The sequence below is a fragment of the Strix aluco genome, chromosome 3 (assembly GCF_031877795.1).
Source record: "Strix aluco isolate bStrAlu1 chromosome 3, bStrAlu1.hap1, whole genome shotgun sequence".
NCBI lineage: Eukaryota > Metazoa > Chordata > Aves > Strigiformes > Strigidae > Strix > Strix aluco.
In genome coordinates this window covers 67403649-67430992 of record NC_133933.1, presented here as the reverse complement: position 1 = coordinate 67430992, position 27344 = coordinate 67403649, and the positions used below count along the sequence as shown (strand labels likewise).

General features: G+C 44.6%; 2 protein-coding genes across 3 annotated transcripts in view; both read left to right on the top strand.

Annotated features, from left to right (window-relative positions):
- PEX7 (peroxisomal biogenesis factor 7) overlaps positions 1 to 10447 on the top strand; it is a 49455-nt gene extending 39008 nt beyond the window's left edge. For both annotated transcript variants that reach the window (XM_074818987.1, XM_074818986.1), the window contains one exon: positions 7667 to 10447. Coding sequence is in view for 1 of the 2 variants with exons in the window: in XM_074818986.1 (XP_074675087.1) it covers positions 7667 to 7735 (69 nt within the window). In the remaining variant the exon portion in view is untranslated. The remainder of the gene's footprint in view (positions 1 to 7666) is intronic.
- A 5098-nt stretch (positions 10448 to 15545) lies between these two features.
- Positions 15546 to 20766, top strand: SLC35D3 (solute carrier family 35 member D3). The gene is made up of 2 exons (XM_074820714.1): positions 15546 to 16007; positions 17187 to 20766. Exons 1-2 carry the CDS (start codon positions 15572 to 15574, stop codon positions 18014 to 18016), a joined length of 1266 nt encoding a protein of 421 aa, XP_074676815.1. The 5' UTR covers positions 15546 to 15571; the 3' UTR covers positions 18017 to 20766.
- Positions 20767 to 27344: the final 6578 nt, after the last annotated feature.

Here is a 27344-nt window from a genome sequence, read left to right as displayed (position 1 = left end):
GTCTTGTGTTCTGTGTTACACTATCCTTGTGACCCAGCTTCCCTGAACCTCTGCTTTCTTCTCCCTAAAGCTGTGGGGTATCACCAGCATGTTGTGTCATACCACAGTCTGCTCCTTCCTTCCACCTGGCCAGAGGCAGTTAGAACTGAGCAGAGGTGCCTGCTTTGTAGCATCAGTCTGTTGATCCCATGAAACGTTGCTGTACTTACGGTATCATGACCTCTTGTACGGCATCAGTATCACTAAAATTTTAAAAGCTGTAATTTCTTACTAGTTGGAGGGAACTGTATACACTTGAGCTGCATCCCCTGAAGGTAACTGAAATCTAGTTGTAAATTCTTCCAGCTTTATGGAGAAATTTTTGATCATCTGTCAAGTTTCAGTGTACAGGTTTGTTCTACTACCTGTTTTCTATGTGCAGCTTGGGCAGTGTGCTGCATTAGCTGTGCCAACACAGCAGGCAGGAGAATGGACAGGAGAGGGGCTGCTGAAGTTGGTCTAATCAGTATAGCCAAATATAAATGCAGATGTCTTTAAATGAGGCTGGTATTTTGCTGTTCGTTTAAATTAATTGTGCACCCTCAACAGGCCCAGAAATGGTGACTGTTTCGTATAAAAGTGGAGTTACATCTTGTGGAAATGTACACGAAAACACAGACTTTCTCTGCTTTTTTCTTTTGATTGCTTGCTCTTATCTTTTACACTTAATTGTCAAGCAACTAATAGCTTCTACCCAGCTGTTGTGGCTATCACACTGCTATAATTATATCACTATCTGTACTTCATTTTAATCTCCCCTTATGGTCCTTCTCCATGATGCTACTAAAGTTATGCAGTTAGTGATCCTTTGAGATAAAAAGATCCTACAGCATCTGTTCTTTTATTTAATTTCAGAGTGGATTTTTGCATGGAAAGATCAAATTTAACCAGTTGCAAATGTTAAATCAATTTGAACTCCTTTACAGAGTTGGAGGGGGGGGAAAGGGAGGTGACATTTCTTTCTGGTGCTTATTGTGTATCTTTCCCAAACTGTATAAACTTCCACTGCCTAAGTCAAAGCTAGCCATTCATGAGTAACGGTCACTCTTTGCCATTATCAGCAGAAGTCTCATCCTAAGGTGTTTGGAAAGGTTGCTGTCAGGCATCACAATTCTGTAAAAGCTGCAAGTGTGTGGAGAGGAACATGCACTTTAATTTTGATTCCGAAGTACTGGGAAGAGGTGGGAGGCAGCAGTTTCTTACTCAATAAATGTGTTGCTTGTGCTTTATATTTGATTCAGTGGCCTAGAAATACCTGCTACTTCTGTGAGCCTCACCTTTTAGTCAATGTTTGTTTCTTTTCTGCATGATCAATAGATCTGTTTGAGAAGTCCCAGTGAATTGCACTAGTGAAATTCAATGGAAGACAACAGGATTTTGTAGCTGTTACCGAAAACATTGTTTGGCTTATGATTATTTGTGATTATATCCCAAAAGGAAAGAACTTAGCTTAACTCTGAACTGAAGGATGAGTTTGAAGATTGGATAGGTTCATTAGAAAACACAGTTTCACTGCATGTAAATTGACTGCATTTGGGGTCACCAAGGTTAGTATCAGCACAGAAAGACATTTTGTAGTTCCAGTGTATCTTCTACAGAACTTAAGATTTACTTTACTGATTAAAAACAGTTCTTGAAAGACTGGGGAGATGTCTTTCCCCTTGTCTGTAGAATACAGAGGAATTGCTACAAATTCTGTGGAGATTTCAAGGATTTCTCTCCAACCTGCAACTCGTATCTCAATTTCCTTTACATCTTACTGATTAAATACACACTCAGAAGACTTTCATTTAGAAATGTGTAGCACAGCTACCAAGTCATCTTCCTGTTGCCCATGTCAGAGCAACGAAACGAATGTTGAGACAGCTCCCTGTTTTTTAGATCAGTTCTTTGTGACATATCTTTGCAATCTGAAGAATAATGCCCCTCAAGTCTTTTATCTCCTTAAGAAAGAAATGGATTTCTTAAGCGGTATTTGGAACATCTGTTTCTGATAACTGTAGTTTGAACCTAGATCTTTATAAGAACTTCTGGTGCAGGGTTTGTTTTATTCTGTCTTTACTGGAAATAATAATTACATCAGTGTGTGTTTTTTCAAAAGTAAATTAAAAAATGGTTGATATTATTGCACATTGAAAATAAAAAGTTTTGATTTACAAACTCCCATCACTACCACTCTTGTGTAAAGGTAGGCATCGTGTGCAGTTCACTCCAGCAACTGTTGATCAAACAAAAGGCCACACTAGTAGTTTGGATTTTCTAGTACAAAATAGGTATTGAATGCATTTAAACTTGTGCATGATCCATTATGCACTTAACCAACCAGTTTTATTGATCATCTGTCAAAGTAATTTGATGAGTAGCAAACCTCATAGCTTGCTTTATCTCCACTTAATCTCCATCCCACACGCTTACAGAGGATGCTCAGGACCTCTCAAAAATACGTAAGAATTATATAAATAGACCATTAAATTCTGCATGAAAAGACACAGAAGATAAGAAACTAAAAGAGGAAGGGAACCACAACATTAGTGGAAGTGAAGAACTGCATACTTTTTCCATTGTCTCTTCTACAGAAAAAAGACAGGTCTTTTTCATTTTATTTGAAAATTGGATGGGATGGAGAAAAGCTGAGAAGATAAATGGGTCACTCTCAGACACATTTGTGTATTATCCTATGATTTATTATGAGCACTCTGGAAACTGAGTGGCACCAAGATACTTCCGTAAATACTGATCTGGAGAGGGCTGTACTGTCTTCTGATTAAACCACTTAATAAAGGGGTTACTTTTTAGTTTTCAGTTGTTCTTTTGAATGTATTTAATCTTGTTTAGGGCTTGGGCATTTATTATGCCTTCAAATACTTAAAAAGTTAGCTACTAACTTGGGAGATTTCTCTTATTTTCTTGCTGCTTCTGAACAGTAAAGAGGCAGAATGTCATGCAGGTAATTGCACTAGACTGCGTTGCCCTCGGGTGCTGGAAAAGGTCTAAGTCTATTGCAAAGCAAGATGATTGTGATGAATAGGAAACAGAGGGCCTGTCAGAGGAGTAAATCAGTTAGTGAGTCAATGGAAATGGCTTTGATAAATGAATGGATGTCAATATTAAATCAATTGGTGGGAAACATTGTTATACTCTGGGACAAGGATAAACACTTCAATAAAATACAGGGTAGCTGTTTCATTTGAGTTAAACTATGATTTTCTAGTTAAGCAATCAGCTTCCTGTGATAACTGCAGTTTTTGTTTCTTTGCTTGCTTTTTGGCTTTACTTGAAGGGAAATACAGTGATCCCCATTTTATATGCTTCAAATAGACTTGCTTAAATCTCCACTGGCAGATAACTTGGCGTGATGCTTATTCTACAGTAGTAACAGTACAGTACCCCTAGCATATATACTAGTACTGCAACTTTACTACTGAAATAAAAGTATTAGAGACCAATAGTAAATGTCATTTTGTTACAGAATCACAGAATCATCTAGGTTGGAAGACCTTGAAGATCATCTAGTCCAACCATTAACCTAACACTGACAGTTCCCAACTACACCATATCCCTAAGTGCTATGTCAACCCGACTCTTAAACACCTCCAGGGATGGGGACTCCACCGCTGAACTGGGCAGCCCATTCCAACGCCTAACAACCCGTTCTGTAAAGAAATACTTCCTAATATCCAGTCTAAACCTTCCCTGGCTCAACTTGAGGCCATTACCTCTTGTCCTATCACTTGTTACTTGGTTCAAGAGGCTCATCCCCAGCTCTCTGCAACCTCCTTTCAGGTAGTTGTAGAGGGCGATGAGGTCTCCCCTCAGCCTCCTCTTCTCCAGACTAAACAACCCCAGTTCCCTCAGCCGCTCCTCGTACGACATGTGCTCCAGACCCTTCACCAGCTTCGTTGCCCTTCTTTGGACACGCTCGAGTAATTCAATGTCCTTTTTGTAGTGAGGGGCCCAAAACTGAACACAGTAATCGAGGTGCAGCCTCACCAGTGCCGAGTACAGGGGTAAGATCACTTCCCTGTCCCTGCTGGCCACGCTATTTCTGATACAAGCCAGGATACCATTGGCCTTCTTGGCCACCTGGGCACACTGCTGGCTCATGTTCAGCCGGCTGTCAATCAACACCCCCAGGTCCCTCTCTGACTGGCAGCTCTCCAGCCACTCCTCCCCAAGCCTGTAGCGCTGCTGGGGGTTGTTGTGGCCCAAGTGCAGCACCCGGCATTTGGCCTTATTGAAACTCCTACAGTTGGCCTTAGCCCATCGCTCCAGCCTGTCCAGATCTCTCTGCAGAGCCTCCCTACCCTCGAGCAGATCAACACTCCCACCCAACTTGGTGTCATCTGCAAACTTACTGAGGGTGCACTCGATCCCCTTGTCCAGATCATCAATAAAGATGTTAAACAGGAGTGGCCCCAAAACCAAGCCCTGGGGGACACCACTCATGACTGTCCACCAACTGGATTTAACTCCATTAACCACAACTCTTTGGGCCCGACCATCCAGCCAGTTTTTTAGACTGTCTTTGTTCCATATAGCTTTAGTTATAATTAAAATTACCAAGTTTAGAATCCTTTTTCTATTTGCACTATTACTTGATGTAATTTACCAGTCAGTGTAAGGTAGAATATTCTTGTTTTGCAATTAAGCTCTAGTTATTCTCCTTTTCCCTGTAATTTCTGTTAGTTAAAAGTCGCTGTAGTAGAATTTTATTCTATAGTTACAAGAGCAATTTAGTAAATTATAATGAAAATTGCATGGCATACTGGTGTCCAGAATATCCAATACTATAAGGATGTTATAATTTGTACAGTTCTTTGCAACTAAAATAAACTGTCTTCTACTGTTTGCGTGTCAGCTTAAAAAAAAATGTAAATCATGCACCCCCTAAATACTGAAATCAGTGAGATTTGTTTCAATCTGAGAGTAAAATTTGTCCCCGAGACAGTGGACATTTTCACAGAAAGACAAACCTCTATGCCTTCATGTTCCTAATGGCGAGGACTTTATCAGGTATGCAAATAATGTGTGAGTCCATTTTCAATTTTCCTTCGTTCTTCATCCTGCCTCAGGAGGATCTTCTCTGCCTGTTTGTAACATCATCTCATTGATCAAAATATAAAGTATAGGAACTTGTGGCTTTTTTTATGCCATCATTTATTTATTGTGGTGTGCTGGATCAGCCCTCATCCCAATGGAATTCCTGCTGCTTTTTTAATATTTAAATTAAGTAGCATTTAGTTTATTTTTTAAAAAAGTGGCTAAAGTGCTTTAAAGTACGTATTAAAAATGCTCATATGTCACGTGAGAACTGACATTTCTAAATACTTTTAAAGCACTTAAATTTAACATCTGATGTTCCCCTCTTCTGGTGAAAAGCATATGATGGTGATAAGACCATTGTATACGATGGGTCATAAGAAAAAAGGCAAAATTAAAGGAGAAGACATTTTGTAAACTGATGCAGTAGCTTCATGAACAGGCACTTCTCTTTATCCCAGGGTTCATTTTAGTCATTTGTATTTGAGGCAGTGATACTGCAAAGGGGCATGTAGCAGCTGTCCATCAGTTAGTTCTGGCTGCCATGCTGTTGGCTTATAGTTGCCCCCTTTCTTTTACAGTCTTGGCTGTATTTTGGAGAAAGTATTACGGAGAAATGGAAATGCTATTAACATTTTGTAATGCTGTTCCATGCTGTAGTGTCTCAGTTTCCCATACATACCTGTTTGCTGTTCTTTGCATGTGTTTTTTCATCAAGGTTTCTGATATCAGTATTCCATTATAGACTTCCTGCTGCACAGGAGAACTTGATACACTGTTATTTGCTGTAGCTTTTATTTTCCTTTTGTTTGCTGGTTATGTTTTCATCTTTCATGTGCTATCATTAAGTCAATGAGTTGGGCAAATTACTGTAAGTGATCCTTTTCAAACTCCCTTTTAATATCCCCTGTTTATTTTTAGTGTTGCTAGATTAAATGGTTCTGTAACTATATTTGTTCAGAGGCTACTTCAAGGATGCTAATTACATTGATAACAGGTGGGAATTCCCATGGGATTTTTTCCAAATGTTATCTCCGTTTCTTGTTTCTTTGTGAAAGTAGAAAGTGTTGCCTATAGAAATACAGATATTGATCCAGAGCTGTGGAGAATATAAAAAAAAACTTGGTTAATGTGATTGCCAGTTTCTACATAGCATTTAGTGGAGAACTCAAATTTTCTTTTTGGTATGATTTGGGGGACTGCAATGCAGCAGAACATTATATTACACAAAGCTCTATTATGTCGTATGAATAGACAGACACGTTGTCAAGAGATTTTTGGATCCGTTTAGATGTATATGGAAAGCACTTCAAATAACTAAGTAGAACCAGCTAAGGAAGCAATAAAAATGAATAATAGTGCAGTATAGTAAACACAAAATGGGCTAATTATAGTCTGAAATCAAATATTGAAGTTGAATTTCCAAATTTTTAGTGTGCAGCTGTTCATTCTGGCTCTAGAAAAGAACAAGAATTGCAGTCTGCAGCAGAAGGAAGCTTGTGCACAGGATTCAATACTGTATCCTTTGTGATCCCAACTGGAAAGGACATTGTAAAGATAATGCAAAATGGATTCAGCCAGATTTACTGGCATATATTTGTGGGGCTCATCAGCTTTTTCTCTTTAGCTCTTCTCTTTCTTCTTCCCTTTGCCTTAGTTCTCGTCTTCCACAATATTTCATGAATATATATAATAGGTCATCTACTTGAGTAACTGTCAGTGTGGTTACCCCTTTCACTTTGTTACAGGCTCTAAAGTGCATTATCAAATAATTTTCAAACCTAAATCATTCTGTAGTTGTCTTCTGTGCAGTCTTGTTATTTATTAAAATCTCTTCATGCAATAGACTTAGGTTAACCTTCTGGTTTTGTGATTTTAGGTTCAGGCATGCATCTAGAATAGAGCTTGGGACTTGCAATTCAGAAAAGTTTCAGTTATACTGGCATCAGTTGCTCTGTTTATAAGATGCCATTGGCACAGGTGGCATCACTTCTCATCAAACTAGTGAGGTCTAGGTAGACAATACAGTGATCTCATAGCTTATCAGTATGAGACTGAAGTTCTGGCTTAATTCTTCCTGCATCATTTTGGTCAACTTCATTGTTTTTCCATTCCTCTGCTCTGCACTAGGAAAATGTCTATAACGATTTTCCATACCTGCAAGTGTAAGAAAGTTGTTCAGATTTGATCATGAAGTGTTTAGATACCATGGTAAAAGAGTCCTGAGACCCTGTAAAGAGAAGAAACACCACAAGGTCTGGACTTCTGGGCGTCCTTCCTTCATTTCATTCTCAGTTACATTCTTTAGCCTATTTGGAACAATCAGTTGAAAACCAAAGGTTTCCCTGCTTTCCTCATGGGGAATATGAAAAATAGGAGATTATTAATTTTAATGCATCTTAGTAAAGTTAAGACAAAAGTTCTAAAAAACCAAAACAAACCCAACTGCATTATTATATAATTTTGAAGTATAAGAGTACCAACCAGCATTAACTCCACAATATGCATTAATTTCTTCTAAGTTCCTTCTGTTTTTTGTAAAAATGACACTTATGAAGGATCTAAATAGATTTTGTTTGCTTTGTAGGTGGTGGACTGTGCTTGGGATGAACTGGTCAAGATCTATACTCCATCGTGTCTGGCAGTTCCTGTCTAGAGAAAAAGTGAAGATCTGACACACCGGGAACCTTTCTCTCTTCCCCCAAAACCAGACTTCTGCTAAAGTGTCAACTGTGTCACTAATCTTAGTGTCTCTTTTTAAGTAAACACTTCTTGAATGGAGTGTTGTGCACTTAAGCACGTGGAGATTTTAGGGCTTGGTTTACTGTGCAGGTAGTACTTGAGCCAGCAAAACAGCAACTGAATGGCCAGAGTGGCTGTAGCAGATACAAGCTGGTATCTTTAGAGTAGAATCACCAACACAATTTTGTGATCTATCTGGCTTATGATGAGAGCAGAGGCCTGATTCTTCTTGATCCTTATAAAGAATAAAAGTGTAACTGGCAGTGTATTTTGAGATAATGTCACTGTAGAAAAGAGAAAAGAAAAGAAAAGAAAAGAAAAGAAAAGAAAAGAAAAGAAAAGAAAAGAAAAGAAAAGAAAAGAAAAGAAAAGAAAAGAAAAGAAAAGAAAAGAAAAGAAAAGAAAAGAAAAGAAAAGAAAAGAAAAGAGAAAAGAGAAAAGAGCTTTTCACTGTAAAGTACTGTAATGTCAACTGAGGTTTGTATCACTCAGATGAATTTATATGTTTTGCTGTGACTCGTGTTGCATTATTTTCTTGTGCAATATGATGAATATTCTTGATAGACAGTAAATGTCATAGTTTATAGCCAGCTGATTCATTTGACCTTTTTGATTGCTGCTTCACAAAGGTGGTAAAGATTATTTTCATACGTTTTTTCCTTTAGATCTCCTTCAGTAAAACAGTTGATGAAGTCATGCAGAAAGATACTCTCATGATAGAGAAGATGCTTAGGAAAAAATGAAATATATACAAAACTAATTGGATCACAATCCTCAAGATTTAGAGATAGGACAACCATCTCTTTTTAGACTTGTCTTTTATTTTCACTTAGAAAGCTTTCCAAGAGATAGAAGAGGAATGTGGCCATATATTCAGTGTTTCTGGACCTCTGACAGCCTGGCCAAAGTGAGAGCTGATGTCCACACCAGTTGAACCTACATACATGCAGATTAACAGCATGACATAAGCATAGCAGATCCACTGTGGCCAAGCTATTATACTTACCAAGAATATGCCCAACATGCGATAGGTATGTTGGGTACTTTGCATAACCACTTTGACTCCTCAGCCCACAAGCTGGTATCTTCATCTGAGTTTTTCTGAGGCAAGCAGAGATGTTCAGTTTTTATGCTTCTGCAGTCTCCTTTGAATACCCTTTCAGGATCCAACTGTGATACTCCTGTAGTTCTCATTGGTATATGTTAGGCTTCTCTCCTAGTTTCCTGCTGGCCCACTTTTTTTGGTTGTTTTTTCAGCCTTCTTGAAGCTGTCCTCCCTTCTGCTGTTACCCCATATCAACAATCTTTACCATCAAAAGACCCTTTGCAGATCTTTGGTCAGGTTTTCATAGTCTCCTGTCAATGAATGCTGTACGCTTCTGGGTTGCACCACTCATATATCAAGCAATAGCAGACACTGCCAGATCTGCTGGATGCTTTGAAGAAATGAAAGAAAGAATTCAGCAGAGCTAAGACCTGCAAGTTGCAAAGAAAGAATGATTGTGCTATCTTGGAGAGAGAGACAGGGAACTATCAGGTAGCCGCAGGGAGATAGATATGCATATATTGATTTGGTGTTAGGGCAAGGCAGAAATAAACCCTCTTCTACAATGTAAGAATTTGGATCCTGATAGGATCTTTTCTTTTTCTGGGTCAGTGCAAACTGACCCCACAATGCCATCTTCTTGAGCTGAATTAATAACAAAAAGTAGATTTTCTTTTTTTGTGACAGTGTGTTGCACCGAATTCTGAATGTTTACTGCACTTTAATTCTGTGTGCTGAGGAATGATGCAACATAAAGCTGTGCTGCACAGAACTTTCAGCAATACCATGGGCCATAAAATCTAATTTTAGGCATTAAAATCGATTATTTCAACTTTAATAGTTACTCCACTCTTCTGCATTATGTCCCTTTTCTGCTTAGACTACAAGTCACTTCTCTAAGTGGGACACTTTGGTGGTGGGTATGTATTTTATAATGTGTGTTTCAGGGGGGAGGGAGGGGGATATTCCAGAATGCTGCCATAGCCTATCAGTTGGCAGGGCAAATTTAGAAAACGGAGCACAGAAGAAAAAAAAAAGGAATTCTGAACACACACACTCAACACGTGGATTAAACCTTTTGTTAACTGCCTCCTCTCCCTTCATGTCCTGGTTAGCCTCAGTGCTGAGGGTTGCTGCGTCTGGATTTAATTCTCTTGAAAAGTGAGCACATGCAGAAGATGCACATAGTAAATAAAAACTGTGGCCTTTAATCTTCCTGCGTGATCTTTGAATGGAGAGAATGTGCTATAACATTTCTGCACTGTAACAGAAAAACCAATCTGGCAATAGTTGTTGCTGATTCTTAATTCTCAGGGAATGTTTGCCATAACTGTTTTAAAGAAATTCTTTGTATTTTATGACCATAATACTAGTTTCTAATCTTTTTTTGTTTACTCAGACCGTTAATGACAACAATCTTAAATATGTAATGTGTTCTACTTTTGAACTTGCTCCTGTGGAAGATTTTGTTTCATGGCAGCCCACAGGTTTCTCATTGGTTCAAGAAACATGTTGATTAATGATGTTCTAAAGGAGTGGATTTGCTGTTCTACAGTGATATTAAATTAATTGCACACAGTGTCTTTGGCTACACTCTTGTATTCACTTCCCCAATTAAGAAAACGTTGATCAAAAAGTAAATGCAGTGAAAGATACCTGAGAGTATCTTAAAAGTAAAGAATATTATAAACATGGTCTATGTCTTGTATGAATACTGGATGACAGTCATGTTCTTCCCCGGTACTTTTAGAGACCATACTTTATGCAGCTTTGCCTAGCTGTATGGCCTATCAGGTCTGCATTTTGATGAAGGAAAACTATTTTAAATGGTTCTTTGCGTCTGCTTGTGCAGACTGCATTTCAGTGATTAAGTGATCTCTTTTTTCTAGCCAAGTACAGTCTGGCCTCGAATTTTGCTGCATAGGCATGGGTGTACTAAGCCTTTCAGTAGTACTGCTCAGTTTTGAATGTTCTCAGGGTCATGTGATTGGGAATGGATACAACTCTGCACAACAATTCCTCTATACATCTCATAGTTGCATGAGATGCTAATTAAAGCAAACTGTCCATTAAACATTTTATATAGATATTTACCATTTTCATCCAAGAAACCTTTTAAAAAAATGATGCCCTTGGGAATTGGACACCAATTTGCTCCACCTTTTTTTTTTCTCTCACCCATGTCATTGTACCTAGGTGCAATGCAGAACTGAGCATATTGCATCAAATGAGTGGAGTTAAGGCATCATAATCATCTCATTACTGTAAGGAACCACAGAGCTATTCATTACTGTGATCTGTGCCCCACTGCTACGTCAAAATCTTGTAACAGAGTCGGTTTATGAACGGAGCACCCACTTCTGTCTCTGGACACAAGAACAGCTAGTGTGAGGGAAGTATCTTCACTGCAGTGTTACCTCAAATGATGTCTCTCTTGCTGTATCCAGTTCCTTCCCAGTGAAGTGCAGGAGAACTTGTATTTTCTGAGTGTGGAGTGGCGGAGAGGCAGTGGGATACCAGGACTGGGCCTGGCCTCAATCGATGTTGAGAAAGGGATGGCTTAGCAAGGGACAGCACCTTCCCCTCCGCCTCTCCTGGCTAAGTATAGACAAGACTAAAATTAGGACTACCATGACAGATACTGCAAGGGAAGCTGGCCTTGCAACACAGGTGAGTTCCCAGAGACATGATATGGTTCTTGGGACATGGACGCTTGAGTTCCCAAATTTAGCATTGGTGTGGCCTCACCTTGAGTACTGTGTGCAGTTCTGGGTCCCACAATTTAAGAAGGATGTGAAGGTCCTTGAATGCCTCCAGAGGAGGGCAATAGAGCTGGTGAAGGGGCTGGAAGGAATGTCCTGTGAGGAGTGGTTGAGGACTCTGGGCTTGTCTAGTTTGGAGAGAAGGAGGCTGAGGGGTGACCTCATTGCTCTCTACAGCTTCCTGAGGAGGGGACGTGGAGAGGGAGATGATCTCTTCTCCCTGGGATCCAGTGATAGGACATGTGGGAATGGCTCAAAGCTGTGTCTGTCAGGGGAGGTTTAGACTGAACATTAGGAAGTTTTTTTACCGAGAGGGTGGTCAACAGGCTTCCTAAAGAGGTGGCTCATGCCCCAAAGCCTGTCAGTGTTTAAGAGGCATTTGGACAATGCCCTTGGTAACACGCTTTAACTTTTGGTCAGCCCTGAATTGGTCAGGCAGTTGGGATGATCATTGTAGGTCCCTTCCAACTGAACTTCAAACTGTTCTGTTCTATTCAAATTTTTATCCAATATGCTTGTTTTTCTGTTTCAATCAGGGAAGTGTTCAGCCCTCGATGCAGACTTGCAGCCTGATCCACTGCAGTGTCAGAGACTTGCTTCCCTAGTGATAATTTCACTGGTGAGGGGACCAAATTGTTTCTTCCAGAGGTTACGCTTAAGTGGAGTCCCAATTACTACAGTATTTCCAGAAAGCACAATTACATTTTTTTCCATCTGCACTTATTTGGCTGAAAGAGCTTTTTTTTCTCCCATGCACAAACACTGTCACAGTAATCCACATGTTTCTTTAAATTGTGCTGTGTGTGGGCTTGGGATGAGTCCAAATGGAGGCTGGTGTAAATGCATTGGCACAGTTCTTCAGTGGGGTTTGAAGCCAGACGTGATCTCTGGTAAGTTTAAATGAGAGTTTCAACCTTTATATGCCTTAATATTTCAGGCCACTTCACTGTGAGTTTACATTTTATGCTGCAGTGCAGCTGCTGAAGTGGGTGAAGGCCCCCGAGGTGGAGTGCCCCATGACACCAGGGAGGGGACAACTGATACGTCATTTTGCCTAAAAACTCCTGGGTTTCGGTCCATGCTTTCTTCCCACCCTGAGTTAGCAAAGATTAAACTTCCAAGCATCCTGATTGCATCCATGGCTTTTGTGACTGAGGTAACATGAGAAATTCAGATAAGTATTACTCTCACCTTTTAAAAGGAGGCATACACAGTCCTGGATTTTTTTCCCCCCAGTGTTTTAATAATTCAATCAGTGGAGTTTTTAATCAATAGAAATGTAAGTACTCAAATATTATTAAAACTGAAGATTTGCATGTAAAAAGGAGATGAATATTCAACTGCCTTGGTAAGAACCAGAGAGAACAAAATGGAAAATAAACTGTTGTGGAAAATAATTAGGGAACTCTTAAAAGGGAAAAATCCAATTTAAAATGATAGACATCAGGACAATCATAAAGATTTCTGTAAAGATGAAGAAAAGATGTGGAGGAAAAGAAAGGCTGCAGTTTTGAGTCAGGTGAGTATTGCAGTGGTCCTCACAAAGTCAGTGTTGTTCTTGCATCAATGTCAGGCTCTGGAATGGGAATGGGGAAAGGAAGGAAGGTGAGAAAATACCAGGCAAGAAAGAGGGAGTGAGAACAGCAGCTTTAAAAAAAGAATAAATTGAAGATTGGAAAATAAAAGGCAGGCAAGCTGGAAAGAGCCTCTGGTGAGAAAGAATATTTATCCAGGAACACGTGTCAAAAAGTAGAAGGAAGCACTGCTCTGTCTGCATCAGTCACAGGCAGTTAAGAGCGGCTGCTGGTGCCCTGCACAAGCCCAGCTGACAGCATTGAAGTGCAGGGTGGACTCGCACTCAGCTCCGGGCTTCTGGAAGCAGACTGCAGGTTAGATTTCCAAACATCGCTTCTGTCTCCACTCATGTTTACCCCAAAGGCTGAAAAAAAGAAGTTCCTTTAGTTTTTTCTTAGAGAACATTATTTCTCTTGGGGTTTACCTCTGTTGTTTAATTTCAACAGTACCTATGGTTTCCTTTCCCTCATTAGCAATTTTAATCTTCACTCATACCTTAATGTGTACTTCTGTTGTTTTATTTTATAAGCCTTGCCCTGTCTCCTTCCCCTCTCTGTACCAGCTCCACAGCAAGCTGTAACCCAGGAAACTTGTAACGCATCCTCTTTGGTGCGACTGATCCCCGTGATCACCGAGAGCCCCTTACTGGACCCAGCAATAATCCTGAGCATACACGGCTTCTCTTGGTTCAGATGAAGGGCCCAATGCTGTGGGTCCGGTGTGTTTTTCCTGCCACTCCTCCATACTAGCATGATCATTTCGTGCATGCTTGCTGGCCTGCCTGGCAGTCCTAACGCCTGCTCTGCTCTCGTTGGGAGCTGTTGGCATCAGCATCCCCTCCCTGCGGTTGCTACAGGTCTCACCCTGACACCACGCTGTTCAGAGTTTCCAGCGTACTGACTGGCAAGAAGTATAGCTGGCTTTGGAAGCTGGGCATGTCTAGTGAGGTCTGTGAACTGAACCAAGACTGAAATGTAACATTTTTCGGCAGAAATCTCACAGAAAATAGTTGTGCCTTTTTCATACCGCCAAAATGCGTGCTGTGCTTGTGCTGCATTCCGTACAAGCCCACCAGAACTGGCAATCCTTGCCAGGATCCGTTCCGCTCTTTTTATGCTAAGTCTTCCAAAAACAAACTTCAGGTGTCAAGTGTGCCGTTTGCCCCCAAGCTGGTTCTTTCTAATACCGTTCCTGTGGAGAGGGGGAAGGCTGATTTTGTTTAAAAAAGGAATAATTTTTCTAATCTCATATTGATGGGTGAAAGGTAGTCTCACTGCTAATGAGAGAGACCTTACACCTGTGATGTTAGAAGAAGGCTGAAGATCATAAGGCAGCTCCAAATAAAAGTACAGTTTTTCATTCCCTTATGTTGCCTGACACTGCAGGGTTGAGGACTGGCTGTTGGAGAACTGCTTTTGCTGTTCCTTAGAGTCACGGTGATCTGTTGCAGTCTCCTGTTACAACCTTTGCGTGGCAAGTCGAGAGAAGGGATTAGGTTGTTTAAACTTCACCAGGCTTTAAAACATCATTTTCGAAGACTCTGTGTGGTTACCAATTTTTAGTGACTTTCCAAAGAAAGCCGCCCTGCTAGGATCAGGTCCTCCCTGCTTTCCTAGCAGCGGGACCCATCTCTCCGCCCTTCCCCGCCCGAGCAGGGGCTCCCTTGGGCCAGCGGGAGCACGAGCCGGGGGGCGGCCGGGACCCCGACGCGGGGAAGCGAGGGGCTGCAGGAGGGATGCCCCCGGTAGGCTCGATGGATGCTTCTTCCTGGGAGGCCGTACGGCTTTTGGGGAGAGAAAAGCGGTACCGCCCTGCTTGGCGGGGGGCGGGCTTGCACCGACCTCCCCGCTCCGGTAGACGTGTGGGGTTTCCTACGGGTCCCCCCCGTTATTTTCGGGGCGGTCGCGCTCCTCCGCCATGCTGCGAGCGCCCCGCGTCTATCCATCCCCCGGGCTGCAAGCACGGCGGTGCGCGGCCCCCCTGCTCCCGCGGAGCCGGGGCGTGCTCCGGGGGACACCGGGGACGGCGGGGGGGGGACACGACGGTGACACACCCCGCAAGCGGCGGCAGAGGGACACCGGGGACGGCGGGGGGACGCAGCGGGGAGGGGACAGGAGGGGCGGGGGCGCGGGGAGCACACGTCGGGGGCGGAGGAGGGGGGACACGACGGGGGCGGCGCCGGGGGGGACACGTCGGGGGCGGCGGCCGCCCTGCCGGGAGCGCGTCCTGCCTCCGCCCGCCCCCTGCCTCCGCCCGTCGCCGTCCCCCCCCGCCGCCGCCGCCGCCGTGGCGGGTGGCCGGGTGGGCTGGTGGCCGGGCGGGTGGCCGGCGGAGCCGCGGGCCCGGCGGCGGCGCCGCGGGCGGGAGGATGTGCCGGTGGCGGGGCCGGGCGCGGGGCGTCGCGGTGGCGGTGGCGCACGGGCTGTGCTCGGGCTCGCTGAACATCCTGCTGAAGTTCCTGCTGGCCCGCTACCACTTCGCCTTCCTGACGCTGCTGCAGTGCCTCAGCAGCGCGGCGGCGGCGCTGGGGCTGGAGGCGCTGCGGCGGCGGGGGCTGGCGGCGCTGCCGCCCTTCGGGCCCCGCCTGGCGCGCCCCTTCGCCGCCGTGGCCGCCCTGGCCACGCTGCAGTCCACCCTCACCCTCTGGTCGCTGCGCGGCCTCAGCCTCCCCATGTACGTCGTCTTCAAGCGCTGCCTGCCCCTCGTCACCCTCCTCACCGGCGCCCTGGTGCTCCGCGACGGCATGCCCTCGCCCGGCGTCCTCGTCGCCGTCCTTATCACCACCTGCGGTGCCGCGCTGGCCGGTGAGTGCGGGGCGGGACGGGACGGGACGGGACGGGACGGAGCGGGGCGGGGCGGGCGGCCGCCCCGCGGGACGCCCCGACGGCGGCGCCGCCTCTCTGCCCCGGCAGCGCCCGCCGCGCCGGCTGGGCTTCGCGGCGGGACGGAGCGGGCAGCGGCAGCCCGTGGGGGGGAAAGGTGCGAGGATACGGGGAGAGTGTAACCTCGGGGCGGGGGGGGGGGCAGCTGCGTGCGACCTTGCGGGGTGGCTGCAGCCCCGCTGGGGCAGGTCCAGGCTCAGAGGGCTCAGTGTAACCGTACGGGGGTCGGGGCAGCGCTATAGGGGTCGGTGCAAACCTATGGAAGTAGGCGCCGGTTTATGGGAGTGGGCGCAACCTTATTGAAACCCTGTTAGGGAAGGTGCAACGCTATGGGGGGAGGTGTGGTCTTAGGGGGGGTGGGTGAAACCTTACAGGGTTGGTTTTAATCTTCTGGGGGCAACTGCAACCCCATGGGGGCAACTGTAGCCCAACTGGGGTAGGTGCAATCTTACAGGGGGAGGTGCAAGTTTTGGGGTCAGCTGCATCCCTATGGGGCCAGGGGCCATACCTGTCTTCATTTCCAGCCAAGATGTAGGTGGGATGGGAGGCAAAGCTGGCTCTGCACGGCCCGGCAACAGTCCTGGGTTGGGGGCTGCCCAAGGGAACAGAGCACGGGTGGTGAGTAGCTTATTCTGCAATGGAGCCTGACAGGGGGCTCAGCAGGGAGGCTCTCGCTGCAGGGACCCCACACGACTTGGCCTTGTTGGGGGGAGCAGGAGGGCAGAAGGAGGGCCGGGGGGCTGGAGGGCACGCAGCCCGGCCGGCCAGAGCTGACATGTGCCCGCGCTGGCAAGGGGATGCCCAGAGCTGCTGTGTGCATGCGTGCTTTCAGCTGCAAAGCTCCTGTAGTGTCTTCACAAAAGGGCGAATGCAATCAGATTGAGGCTGCAGGATTTAGGGGCAGCATGAAGAAAAAACCAAGAAGAAATATCTGTGGGGAGGGAAGTGTGTCCAGCCTTGGGACAAGCATGACAAATCCTAGGAGTTACGGAAAGTGCGCTGGTGCCTATTTCCTAAGTATCTGCCCAGCCCAAACCGGTGCTCTCTTTCTGTCTCACGTGCAAAAACCGTGCTTGTTTCTTTCTGTGACCCTCCCGACAGGAGCTGGTGACCTGACCGGGGATGCTATGGGCTACGTGACAGGCGTGCTGGCCGTACTGATACACGCTGCCTACCTGGTGCTCATTCAGAAGACCAGCGTAGATAGTGAATATGGACCCCTGACAGCTCAGTACGCCATCGCTGTTTCGGCCACCCCTTTTCTCATTATCTGCTCCTTTGCCAGCATGGATTCCATCAACGTCTGGTCCTTCCCAGGGTGGAAGGACCCTGCCATGGTATGCATCTTTATCGCCTGTGTCCTGATTAGCTGTGCCATGAACTTTACCACCCTTCACTGCACTTACATTAACTCGGCTGTGACCACCAGCTTCGTAGGGGTGGTGAAGAGCATAGCAACCATCACGGTGGGCATGGTGGCATTCAATGATGTGGAGCCCACAAAGTTATTTATAGCCGGTGTTGTGGTCAACACCTTGGGGTCTGTCATTTACTGCGTGGCCAAGTACATTGAGACCAGACGGCAGAGCAATTACGAGGACCTGGAGAAAGAAGCTAGAGAGGAGGAGGGGAAAAGGCAGGCTGGGGACCAAGCACTGTTTGCGATGGAGTCAATTTCCCAGGAGAAGGGGGCTGAGGAAGTAGCAGTGGAAGGATCAGCCACCGGGGACAGCCAGAGCGGAGAGGAAGAGAAGGTCGGCACTGAGAAACCTGCCAAGGGACCGACGGTCCAGGGAAAAGCCACCGGCACACAAGAAGTGAACAGGAGCTCGCTGAAGGATGCCTATCTTGGAGTATGGAGGTTGGTGAGGGGTGCTAGTTATATAAAGAAGGATTATTTGATAGAAAATGAAGAGCTACCAAACCCTTAAAAAGCAGGCTGGAAAACCTATTGCTTGAGGACAGACACCTGGTTCTCTGTACAGGGGGAAAGACAGAGCATACATTTCCACATCAATGCTGACAAATCCAAATCATGTAGGATGACTTTACCTCATTGTCAAAAAGCAAAAGGTCCGAGTTTGCTCATGCTTTGGGCTTGCTTTCAGCTGCTTTCAGTACATCAGCGTAGACCCACCACAGCTAAAGGTGCCAAGTCCTCTGCTGTGGATGCAGAGAGAGTCGGGTAATGGGGAGTCATGGGGTGCTTGCCCATCAGCCCGGGCTATGAGGGACATCGGTACCATTGAGTTAGTCGGCAGTGCCAGTGACACAGCGGTGGCCTGTAGCTTAGCTTGTGTCTGGAGCCTTGTGATTTTAACACCATTCGGAGGCTCTGTCGATGTGCTTCTGTATCTGTATCTGTCCAATTATAGGTACTCTATATAAATATATTTCTACAATATATAAGCTCCTGTTAACTGTATTTTTATGTGCTCCTCTCATTAATACAATTGCAACAGAGCTAGAGGTTGTGCCACTTCAATTATATTGGTGTAGAATAGCCCTCTTAACTGAAGAGTTGAAACTCTCCCTGATTCTGTGTCCAGGCTGGGCCTTGGACCTGGTTTACATTGGGTGGTTTGTGTCTTCAGTAGATATACTTCTGTCTTGCGGTGGTGTACATGAGAGCAGAACCAGATCTGAACTTTTGAGAAGCTTTGGTTAGCAAACGAAGGATGTTTTCCAATGAGCTTTAACTACATGTAGCATTGGGAATACTAGCTTGACCTAAATAAAAGAGTTTGGAAATGTTTGACTTGGGAGGGCTATAAAAAAATTAGGGAGAAAGTGTGTGCCTTGTGCTATCCCCTCCTTGTACCCTAAAGTCAGGTGAATCAGAGCCTAGACTGGAACCTAGGTGTCCTCTTCATCTCCCTCTCTCAGAAGTACAGGCTGATAGCAGAATTGGGGATGCCATCTCTCTGGGGTTCCCAGGGGTGCTTTTGCAGGACAGTTTTGCTACATCCTGGCCATGTCTTGGGACACAGCTTCGTGTGCATCAGCCCTCACTGTCCCTGCGCTGTAGTGTCCAGTGGAAGAAAGCGCAGGCAGGCAGGCAGGGAGCTGCAGGGTGCTCCGGCAGATCCAACGGCCGAGTGCTCGCGGGCCAGGATGCTCAGTGCGCTCAGCACCGAGATGCCCGTGGCTTTGGTGGAAGCTGCTCCTGTGTGCCCAGACTGTCCCTGTGGGCTACGAGGGGCAGGGCTGTCTCTCCACCCTGGCTGCTGCAGCACTCCTGTGGGAAGCGGGAAGCGTGCCATCCAGGGGGGCCTCCACTGAATATTTAGTACCCCATAAGTTTAATGGGAAAGAGTGGGGAAACAAGTGTTTGAGTATTTCTTAGCCTGGGGATACCCTTTCGGTAGGTGGGGATCCTTAGGTCAAACCTTTGCTTAGAACCAGGCAGAGAAGAGATTTGACTTTGAGCCTTCCCCATCCCAAAATGGTGCCCCAGCCACTGGGCCATCTTGACCACAGGCTGAAACAAGTTGTTACCATCTCCTGAAAAAATTAACCATGTTGTTTATTGTTGTTGCTGTTATTGTTGTTATTAGTTATTAAGCCACTGAACTGAAAATCAGTTATTCCCACAGCCCTAATTAAGCAGTGCCTAGCCCAATGCCTTCTCAAGCCAAGCAGGCAGCATTAGCCTCACAGCGTGTTCAGCACTGAAGTCCAAAATGAGCAATTTACCCAGCAGAGTCTATCTGCAAAACTGATCTCTGGGAGAGCTTTAGATTCTTGTCAATAAATGCAGGCAGAGGCATCGGGTGCAACAGTATGTTTTTTGAGTGGAGAAGTCGGGTGACCAGGCATCACCCATGAATTTTGAAAGAGACGGCTATGAAGACATTGAGGCTAAAAGCCTGTAGCTGCTGAGCTGGGGGATGGTCCATGGAGATCTGTACATCACACGTTATGTATAGCTTGTGAATATTGAGAGATTCTGGCTATATGCCGAAATACGTTTACTTTCTGCTCAAGCTCCATACAGCATCTTTTGCAAAAAAAAAAAAAAAAAAAAAAAAAAAAGCACTAATTGTTTATAGGCTAATTATTATAAGGGATTTTGTTAGTTTTTCAAATACATCTAGACTAAAGAAGTTTGTGCCTATGACTTATAGTTGCTGTATTACTGAACTCGTTACGATACTGAACTGCATTGTAATTGTACAGATGGCTGAAGAGAAACCCACATTTCTGATCTGTCCTCACTGTGCTCAGTGTTTTCTGTCCACGAGAAATGTGGATCTTTTTACCACCTGGATGCCAGTCTTAGATCCTGTAGCGTACACTCTGTTTGGCACGTGCTGTAGAAAGCTCTCCCCCTGGACTCTTGTTGCAGGACTTTTTCTTGGGAGAGTTCAATGTTTTGCTGCTTACTGTTGTTGAAGTATTAGTAGAAACTTGCGGAAATGCAAACAGCTTTGACTTAAAAAAGCTGCTGTTAAAGATGTTGTACAATTGCATGTATAGTCAAAATGTGATTATATTGTATTCTGTTTATACCTGTAAATTCCCTAAATTAAAACGGGAATTTGGCAAATGCAATCGACTTTTTCAGTAAAAGAGACTGTCGCACAATAAAATAAAAATATTGCCTCGTGCTGAGGTATTTTAATAGCATCAGCGGAAGACTGCAGAATGAGATGTGGGAATAAAATGCACTGCTTTCCAAAAGCCTTCTGGTTTTCTTATTGTTGCTACGCCGGGGTGCTCATTTTTGGTTCATTTATAGTTATTCTTGTGCCTTTATACTGTCCAAGTTTCCTCAGCATGTGACTGCACACTATAAATACTGTCATAGACAGAGGGACTGAGGACAGACAAAGAAACACAGGAGTCTGAAGTGACCAAGCCCTCTGTACAGCTTGAAGTATCTGTGGTTCTCAGCAGTGATTTCTGTGGTTACATATTTAAGATGGAATAGTGTCACTAGTGTAACTGCTCTAACTTTAGAATACATAAAAATAAGATGATGCTCGTTATTAATAGCTATATTATAAAATCATTGCATTATTGAAGGATGTAATACCGATTTTATTTTACAATGTAAGTATTTGTATTACCAGCTGTGCCCATGACAGCCCTACGAGATGACTTAAGCGCTAATTTTTACCTGTTTGCTTTGGATGAAAGGTGTGTAACGTGCCCGTGGCTGAAAGTGGGTTGTGCCAGACACTGGGGCTGGTGATTATTACAGGATTCATCTTAGAGCTCCACACAAATGTGCCTGCAGGATAGTTTAGAGAAATAAACCGCCCTTGTTCCAGGATAATGAATGAACCTGGTGCACAATGACTGCGTTGAGAATAATCATTAATTTCAGTGTCAACACATCATCGAGTAACACCTGCTCTAGCACTACTCTATCACACACACATGCACACGCAGGCACACAGATACACATGCAGCAGGAAAATGAAAGCCAGACTGGCTATCTTTTCTAAAACATATTCTTTTCTCAAAAAAATTAAAGAGAGGCCAGAGTATTTGGAGGCAGGGACAGTTCTAAGGATAAAGAAAAGATTTGGATACATCACTGACAAACTGATCCTGCATTTACTATCAGTTCCAGAAGGAAAATTAACAGCAACCTATGAGAAAACAGGTGAGAGTGAAAGAAATTTTACAGTTTATTAAGCAACACTCCACAGCCCCGTGTATGTCTGGGGATAGTTTATTGCCAGTGCTTAACAGCCGCCTGTAATTTGATTACATCTGTTTGCTGCAGGCAAAGGCTTCAGTAGGCAGAAAGGTGCAAGCCCTTCAGCTCTGGGCTTTAAATTAACGGCTGAACATTTTGCTGATTGTCATGGTTAAGGTTTAACACCACAGATTCCCGTCTCCTTCCCCTCTCTGCCTGCGTCCCATATAATTTCACGTATTGCTTTGAGGTTTATTCTGTGTTTTTTAACCTGAAGCCTGTAAGTGCAGTGCAGGCAATCAACTCTGCCTCTCAATTAGCTGCTGTATTCATGCTTCAGTAGCTTGTTGGAGGTCATCAGGAAGCTTTTCACTTCAACATTGCTCCTGTCAGGAATTGGTGAGCGTGCACATGCCCTCCTTTCTCTTCCCTAGTTCCTGCTGTATTTCCCAAATCTTGTTTGCAGTGTCCAGCCTGAAAACCCCTGCCAGTGGCAGAAGACTTGCCGCAGAGGTTTCTGCCATGTTACTATTCTTTTCTTTTTCTCTAGAAGGGCAGGGAGGCGATGGACCAGCAGCATCTTTTATGTCCAGATTGCTTCTTCCTACCTTTGTGCGTGTTTCTGCACACCAGCTCCCTGCTTACCAGCTCCCTGTATAGCTCAGCCGTGGCTGCACACCAGCTTCCTGCGGAGCTGGGCCCGGGCTGCGTACCAGCATCCTGTGGAGCTGGGCTCTGTGCAGGATAGATGCAGGAGTGAAGGCCCTCACTGCCAGCCAGCCAGTGCTGAAATCTCCTGGTCATGCACGCCCATGTAGGTATTTGTTATACACGTAAAACCAGAAGGAGATTTTTTCACAGCAAGAGCATTTTGAATAATAGACCTATAAACCTGATGCCATCATTATTGCTGATGAGCCGGGCTCATTTTTATTATAGGTGGAACCTAGGAAAGCCAGTCACACTTTAAGGCTAGACATTGTGTTTCAATAGCAGAACGCCTGAAATGAAAGCCTGGGTAGAGAGCATGAAAGCGCTGCTCAGAGAGGTACATGGGATTCAGATTAGGACAGATGGGGAAAATGTGAGAGTTATAAATTAGGAATGATGAGGAAAATGTGAGAGTTTGCAGAAAAGCAAAATGTTTCAGTTCGTATCCCTCTCCCACACCCATATCCCTGGGGAGTTGGAAGCCAGCCTGTCCACGAAATTTCAGCTTGGGACTGTTCTTACAAGGAAAGAAATAGTGCCAGCGTCGGAAACCCAGAGCAAAACAGTGCAGCGAGTCTGCAGTGAGTGCACTTGCATTTGGGGCCCTGGAAGAGCGATACAGGAAGAGAGAGGCAGAGTCAATGACCTGGTTGGGGGATAGGTGGGTGGATCTGCTGTTTGTGGTCCTGTGATTTTTTTTCTTGCTGGACATACATAAAAAATTCTGCTCTAGGCACATTAATTTTGTTCATAAGTTTGTCCTTTATCAAATCAAAGCATGGGCAGTTCTGTTCTCAAAATTACACCTTTTTTTTATTAGGTACTATTGATTTTGTTCCTGACAAAACCAGAAAAATTTCAAGAACTCTTTAACAGAATTCAGGCTTTCTCTGAAAAAAAGAGCGATAGCTGCTAAGGTCACAGACTGTTTTTTACCTGATGTGGGAGGGGATCAAATGACAGCCAATAAAGAGCTGGAACTGGTCATGATAGTAAACCAGTCAGGTTTACTGGCTGCTGTAAATACTGAGTATCATCAATAAATAAAACCAGCTACAGGCTGCTGTGTATACCACCATTAACTCCCTGTGTCTTGAATTGGCTTAATTCTCTTCAGTGAATTTTCAGAGTATCTCTGCAAATCTGTCCTTATAGTCTGTCCAATTCCAAACTACGTACACTTGGTTAAAAGAGAAAATAGGGATTTTCTCTTCTGATTACCACACCATGAGCCCACTCAGGCTCTGAAGGAGAGAGAGGTTTCCTGTGTCAATGTGCCTTCTTGGGTGAGTTCAGTGGCACAGAAAATGTCCAACAACATATGTTATGACAAGCATACAAAAATGACCTAAATATGTCCTTATCAGATTTTGCAAGGAAAAAAAATTGCATTTCCTGAAGCACAGTGGCTGACAGACCACTGGGTATGAATATTTGTTGAACACTAGAAGGCTGATGCATACAACACAACTGACAGTGCACAGTCACATGATTTTTGGCCCTGGGAGTTACATTTCCTAAAACAAAAGAGACCAGGATGCATTTGCATGGCATCATGGAGGAAATTGCTTAATTTAGGAAAGTTGGGGTGCAGGTCTCTGTGAAGAGCTCCTCTCCAAAGGGGCATCACTGCGAAGCCAGCAGTACATTTCAAGGATTCCTGAGACAGGGTTGGACTTTCAAAATTGCTCAGCTGTTTTGGTTTTGGTGTTTTGTTTTGTTATGTTTTGTTTTGTTTTATTAATAACACTTAAGCATGAGCAGAATGGGCTGTAATATCTGGTTGTGTCCTGGGGTCCCTTCTGGGTGCTGAACTCTTCTGAATCACTTGAATGTTGCAGCGGCTTGATCAAACCAGGGCTAATCATGGCTGCATCCAGCTGTGCCTTCCAGTACAACCAGTGCTGATTCTTTCTCCATTTGGAGGATCTACTTAACTGTGATTAAGTACACTTGTATACTCATGAAGGTCTTTTATAGAATTGGCTGCTCCAAGTATCCAACACTACAGTTCAAGAGACATAGTAAGCAGTAGCTAGCTACTGAAGAGTAGTTGTGGTTTCATGTGTATGTATTACATGAAATTTGTTCCCTCTGGTTTATCATGTTTTCCTTTAAGACAGGGAAGATGAGAATGACAACCAGAACTGGCTTTTCGACAGAGGATTTTGCAGGAAGGGTTCTGGTTATTTGTTATCCAAGCTTTAGTCTCTCCCCAGTTTTAGCTACTTCACTGTCTTTCCTCAAAACTTGCAAATTTTGGTCTTGACTGAGCTTTGGTGTAAATTTGGCACCATTCTTTTTTTATTCTCCTGAATACTTCACCTCTGTCTGTCCACCAGTGGCTAGTCAAGTAGGGCACGACGCAGTCCTGGGCCTGGCACGCACCCTGTGAGTCCTCTTCAGGGAAATCAAAGCTGCAGCCAGCAAACAAAAAACATCAAATCCCACACTCCCGGACAAAGACAAGGACATGCTGTTCTGTGTCTGAGCTTCATTACTGATTTATACTGATTCATACTCATCATGAGCAAGTGCAGTGAGTAGGCCTTCAGAGGCCAAGGAGGCTTCGCTGCATCCCTCCATTTAAAGCATGGGTTGAAACCAGGGATTATTTCTCTGGTGGACTCCTTTTGGTGCATTGCATAGGTCCAACATTCTGGCATGTAAATTAGCAACTTTGAAAACTCAGGCTGTTGTGTGAACACAGATTCCTAGGTGGCAATATAGAGCAGTCACTGCAATGCCTTGCCAGTTGTCATCACAGATGCTCTCATGCGGTGGTCCTTGCCTTTGCACCAAAACATCTAAGCACAGGTTTATTTTGTGCCTTGACTGAGCCCACATTCAGTAGGACACGAACCACAATGAAAGCATTTTGCTGCATTAGGGGCTCAGTAGTGCCTGGTGTTTCACCTCCCCAGCCTGAGGAGAAGGTTAGAAGTGGGTTTTAGGATTACTTCTCTATCCCACCAAGCAGAGATCTGTGCTTGAGGAGCTAACACTCACAATTCCAGCAAAGCAATGTCAGGGAACACCACCCCCCCACACCCCCACCCCCTCAATCTATTTACTCACATTGGTGCAACAGAACAACTGATGATAAGGGCACCTGCTGCAGGAGAAGGGAGTTTTTGCCAGCTCAGTGTGTGCCACTGGGTTGGGTGGCAGAGCCGTGCCACCAGGGAAGGGCCACCAGCTGCTGGGGCTGTGCTGGCACCCTCAAACAAGCACAGCTGTAACTGCAGAGGCTTCGGAGAGCTGCTCTTGCCACTAACGCTGCATGGGTGAGTGTTCTCCTGTGGGATCAGGGGTTTGCCCCTTCCCCAAAGCACCTCAGAGGGAGCTGACATGCCGCAGCTCGCTCAGCCCCCTCCCTGTGCTGGGCAACAGGTCAGCTCAGGCATTCAGTGGCATCGTGGCGATGGAGGGGAATGGTACACATTTTACCTGTGCAATCCAAGCAAGCTATTACTGGAGCAGAAATGGTTCCTTTGTTACCTTTTTTCTCCAGTCACAGCTCCCTCTGTACTTCTGAAAGAAAAAATGCAAATCCACTAATAGTTTTTTTAGAAGAAAAGATTTATTTAAGAAGCAAGTTCCTGCAGGCAATACAGTGCTGGCTGAGCTTGCAGAATAATTCAATGTGTGGAATGGATTAGACTGGTGGCTGTCTTATTTTCATGGCCTTTGAAGTGGCTGGAAAAACAAAGATGTAAAGGTAAACACTGTAATAAAGAATGAGTTCTGTAAAGCGGCTTTGCAACAGCGAACCTTCAAACCCATTTGAGAATGTCAGGGATTTAGCATTATTCTTGAGCTGACTTGACAAACGAATATGGCATTTTTACAGTTCAACCTTAGTATAAAAAGTGCCATAAATTCAGTCCCCTGCCAGATAAGGAGTAGCCAGCTGATTCCCAGGGCACAGGTGGCACTGATATGCCCCTGCTATCAGTGCACTCTCCTGCGATAGGTTATCTAATTTAGTTAAATGCATTTCTAGCATTAGGGCACATGAATTCTGACTTTGGATGGCTGCCAGTAGAGACGTGCAAGATCAATTTTGCAGATTCATGCAGAAAACTCTCATTTTAACTAAAATGCTAAGCTTGAGTAATAATATAAGAGTAAGAATGCAAGAGCTATCAAGAAAGGCCAAGGGAAGCAAAAAACCTAGAGTCTCACGGACACATTTCTGAAGTTTTATAGTGCTGTTTCTCTGCATTTTTCAGTCAGAATAATGAATAAACATTTGAGTACTCACAAGATGGAAATAGATAATTTGGATTATTTTAAATCCAGCGTCACTATCTGATCCAAATGTAGGTGCCGGGAGCCCCTGAGGTGCTTCAGCAGGAGCTAGCTGGGTCTGAGCCATTGGCATTGAAGTGCATCACAGCGCTTTTAGGAGCCTACAGCTGGCTGGGGCAGTCCCCATCCATGGCACGCAGGGACCCGGGGGGCTGGAAATAAATACATCTGCTGCCTCTTTCTGTCTGAGGATGCCTTTGTGTATCCAGCCAAAATTTAAAACTTCACAACCATTTCAGGTCTGTGGTCCTGTTTGGTGTCCTCTTTCCTTCAGGGGCAAATGTCTCCCCACCCACATATTTTTTGTGACAATGCCTAAACTAGCATTGATGTTGCAGTATTGCCAAAAAAAAAAAGGAAGCCAGAAGTGTTGATTTTTTTTTGGACCACAGCCTTCAGGCTAATTTATTCATTTTTGTTTCTGCTAACTTGCTTTCTTAAAGACTGGTGAGGGTTTGGGTGGACTGCTCTATTTGCTTTTGGTCTGTCTGATATGTGAGATAAAGATTAGATGATCCACCAAAGCTGGCATTTTTCTTACACCAATTGTGACAGGAGTTGCCATGTTCCAGGGCTGGTGTGTA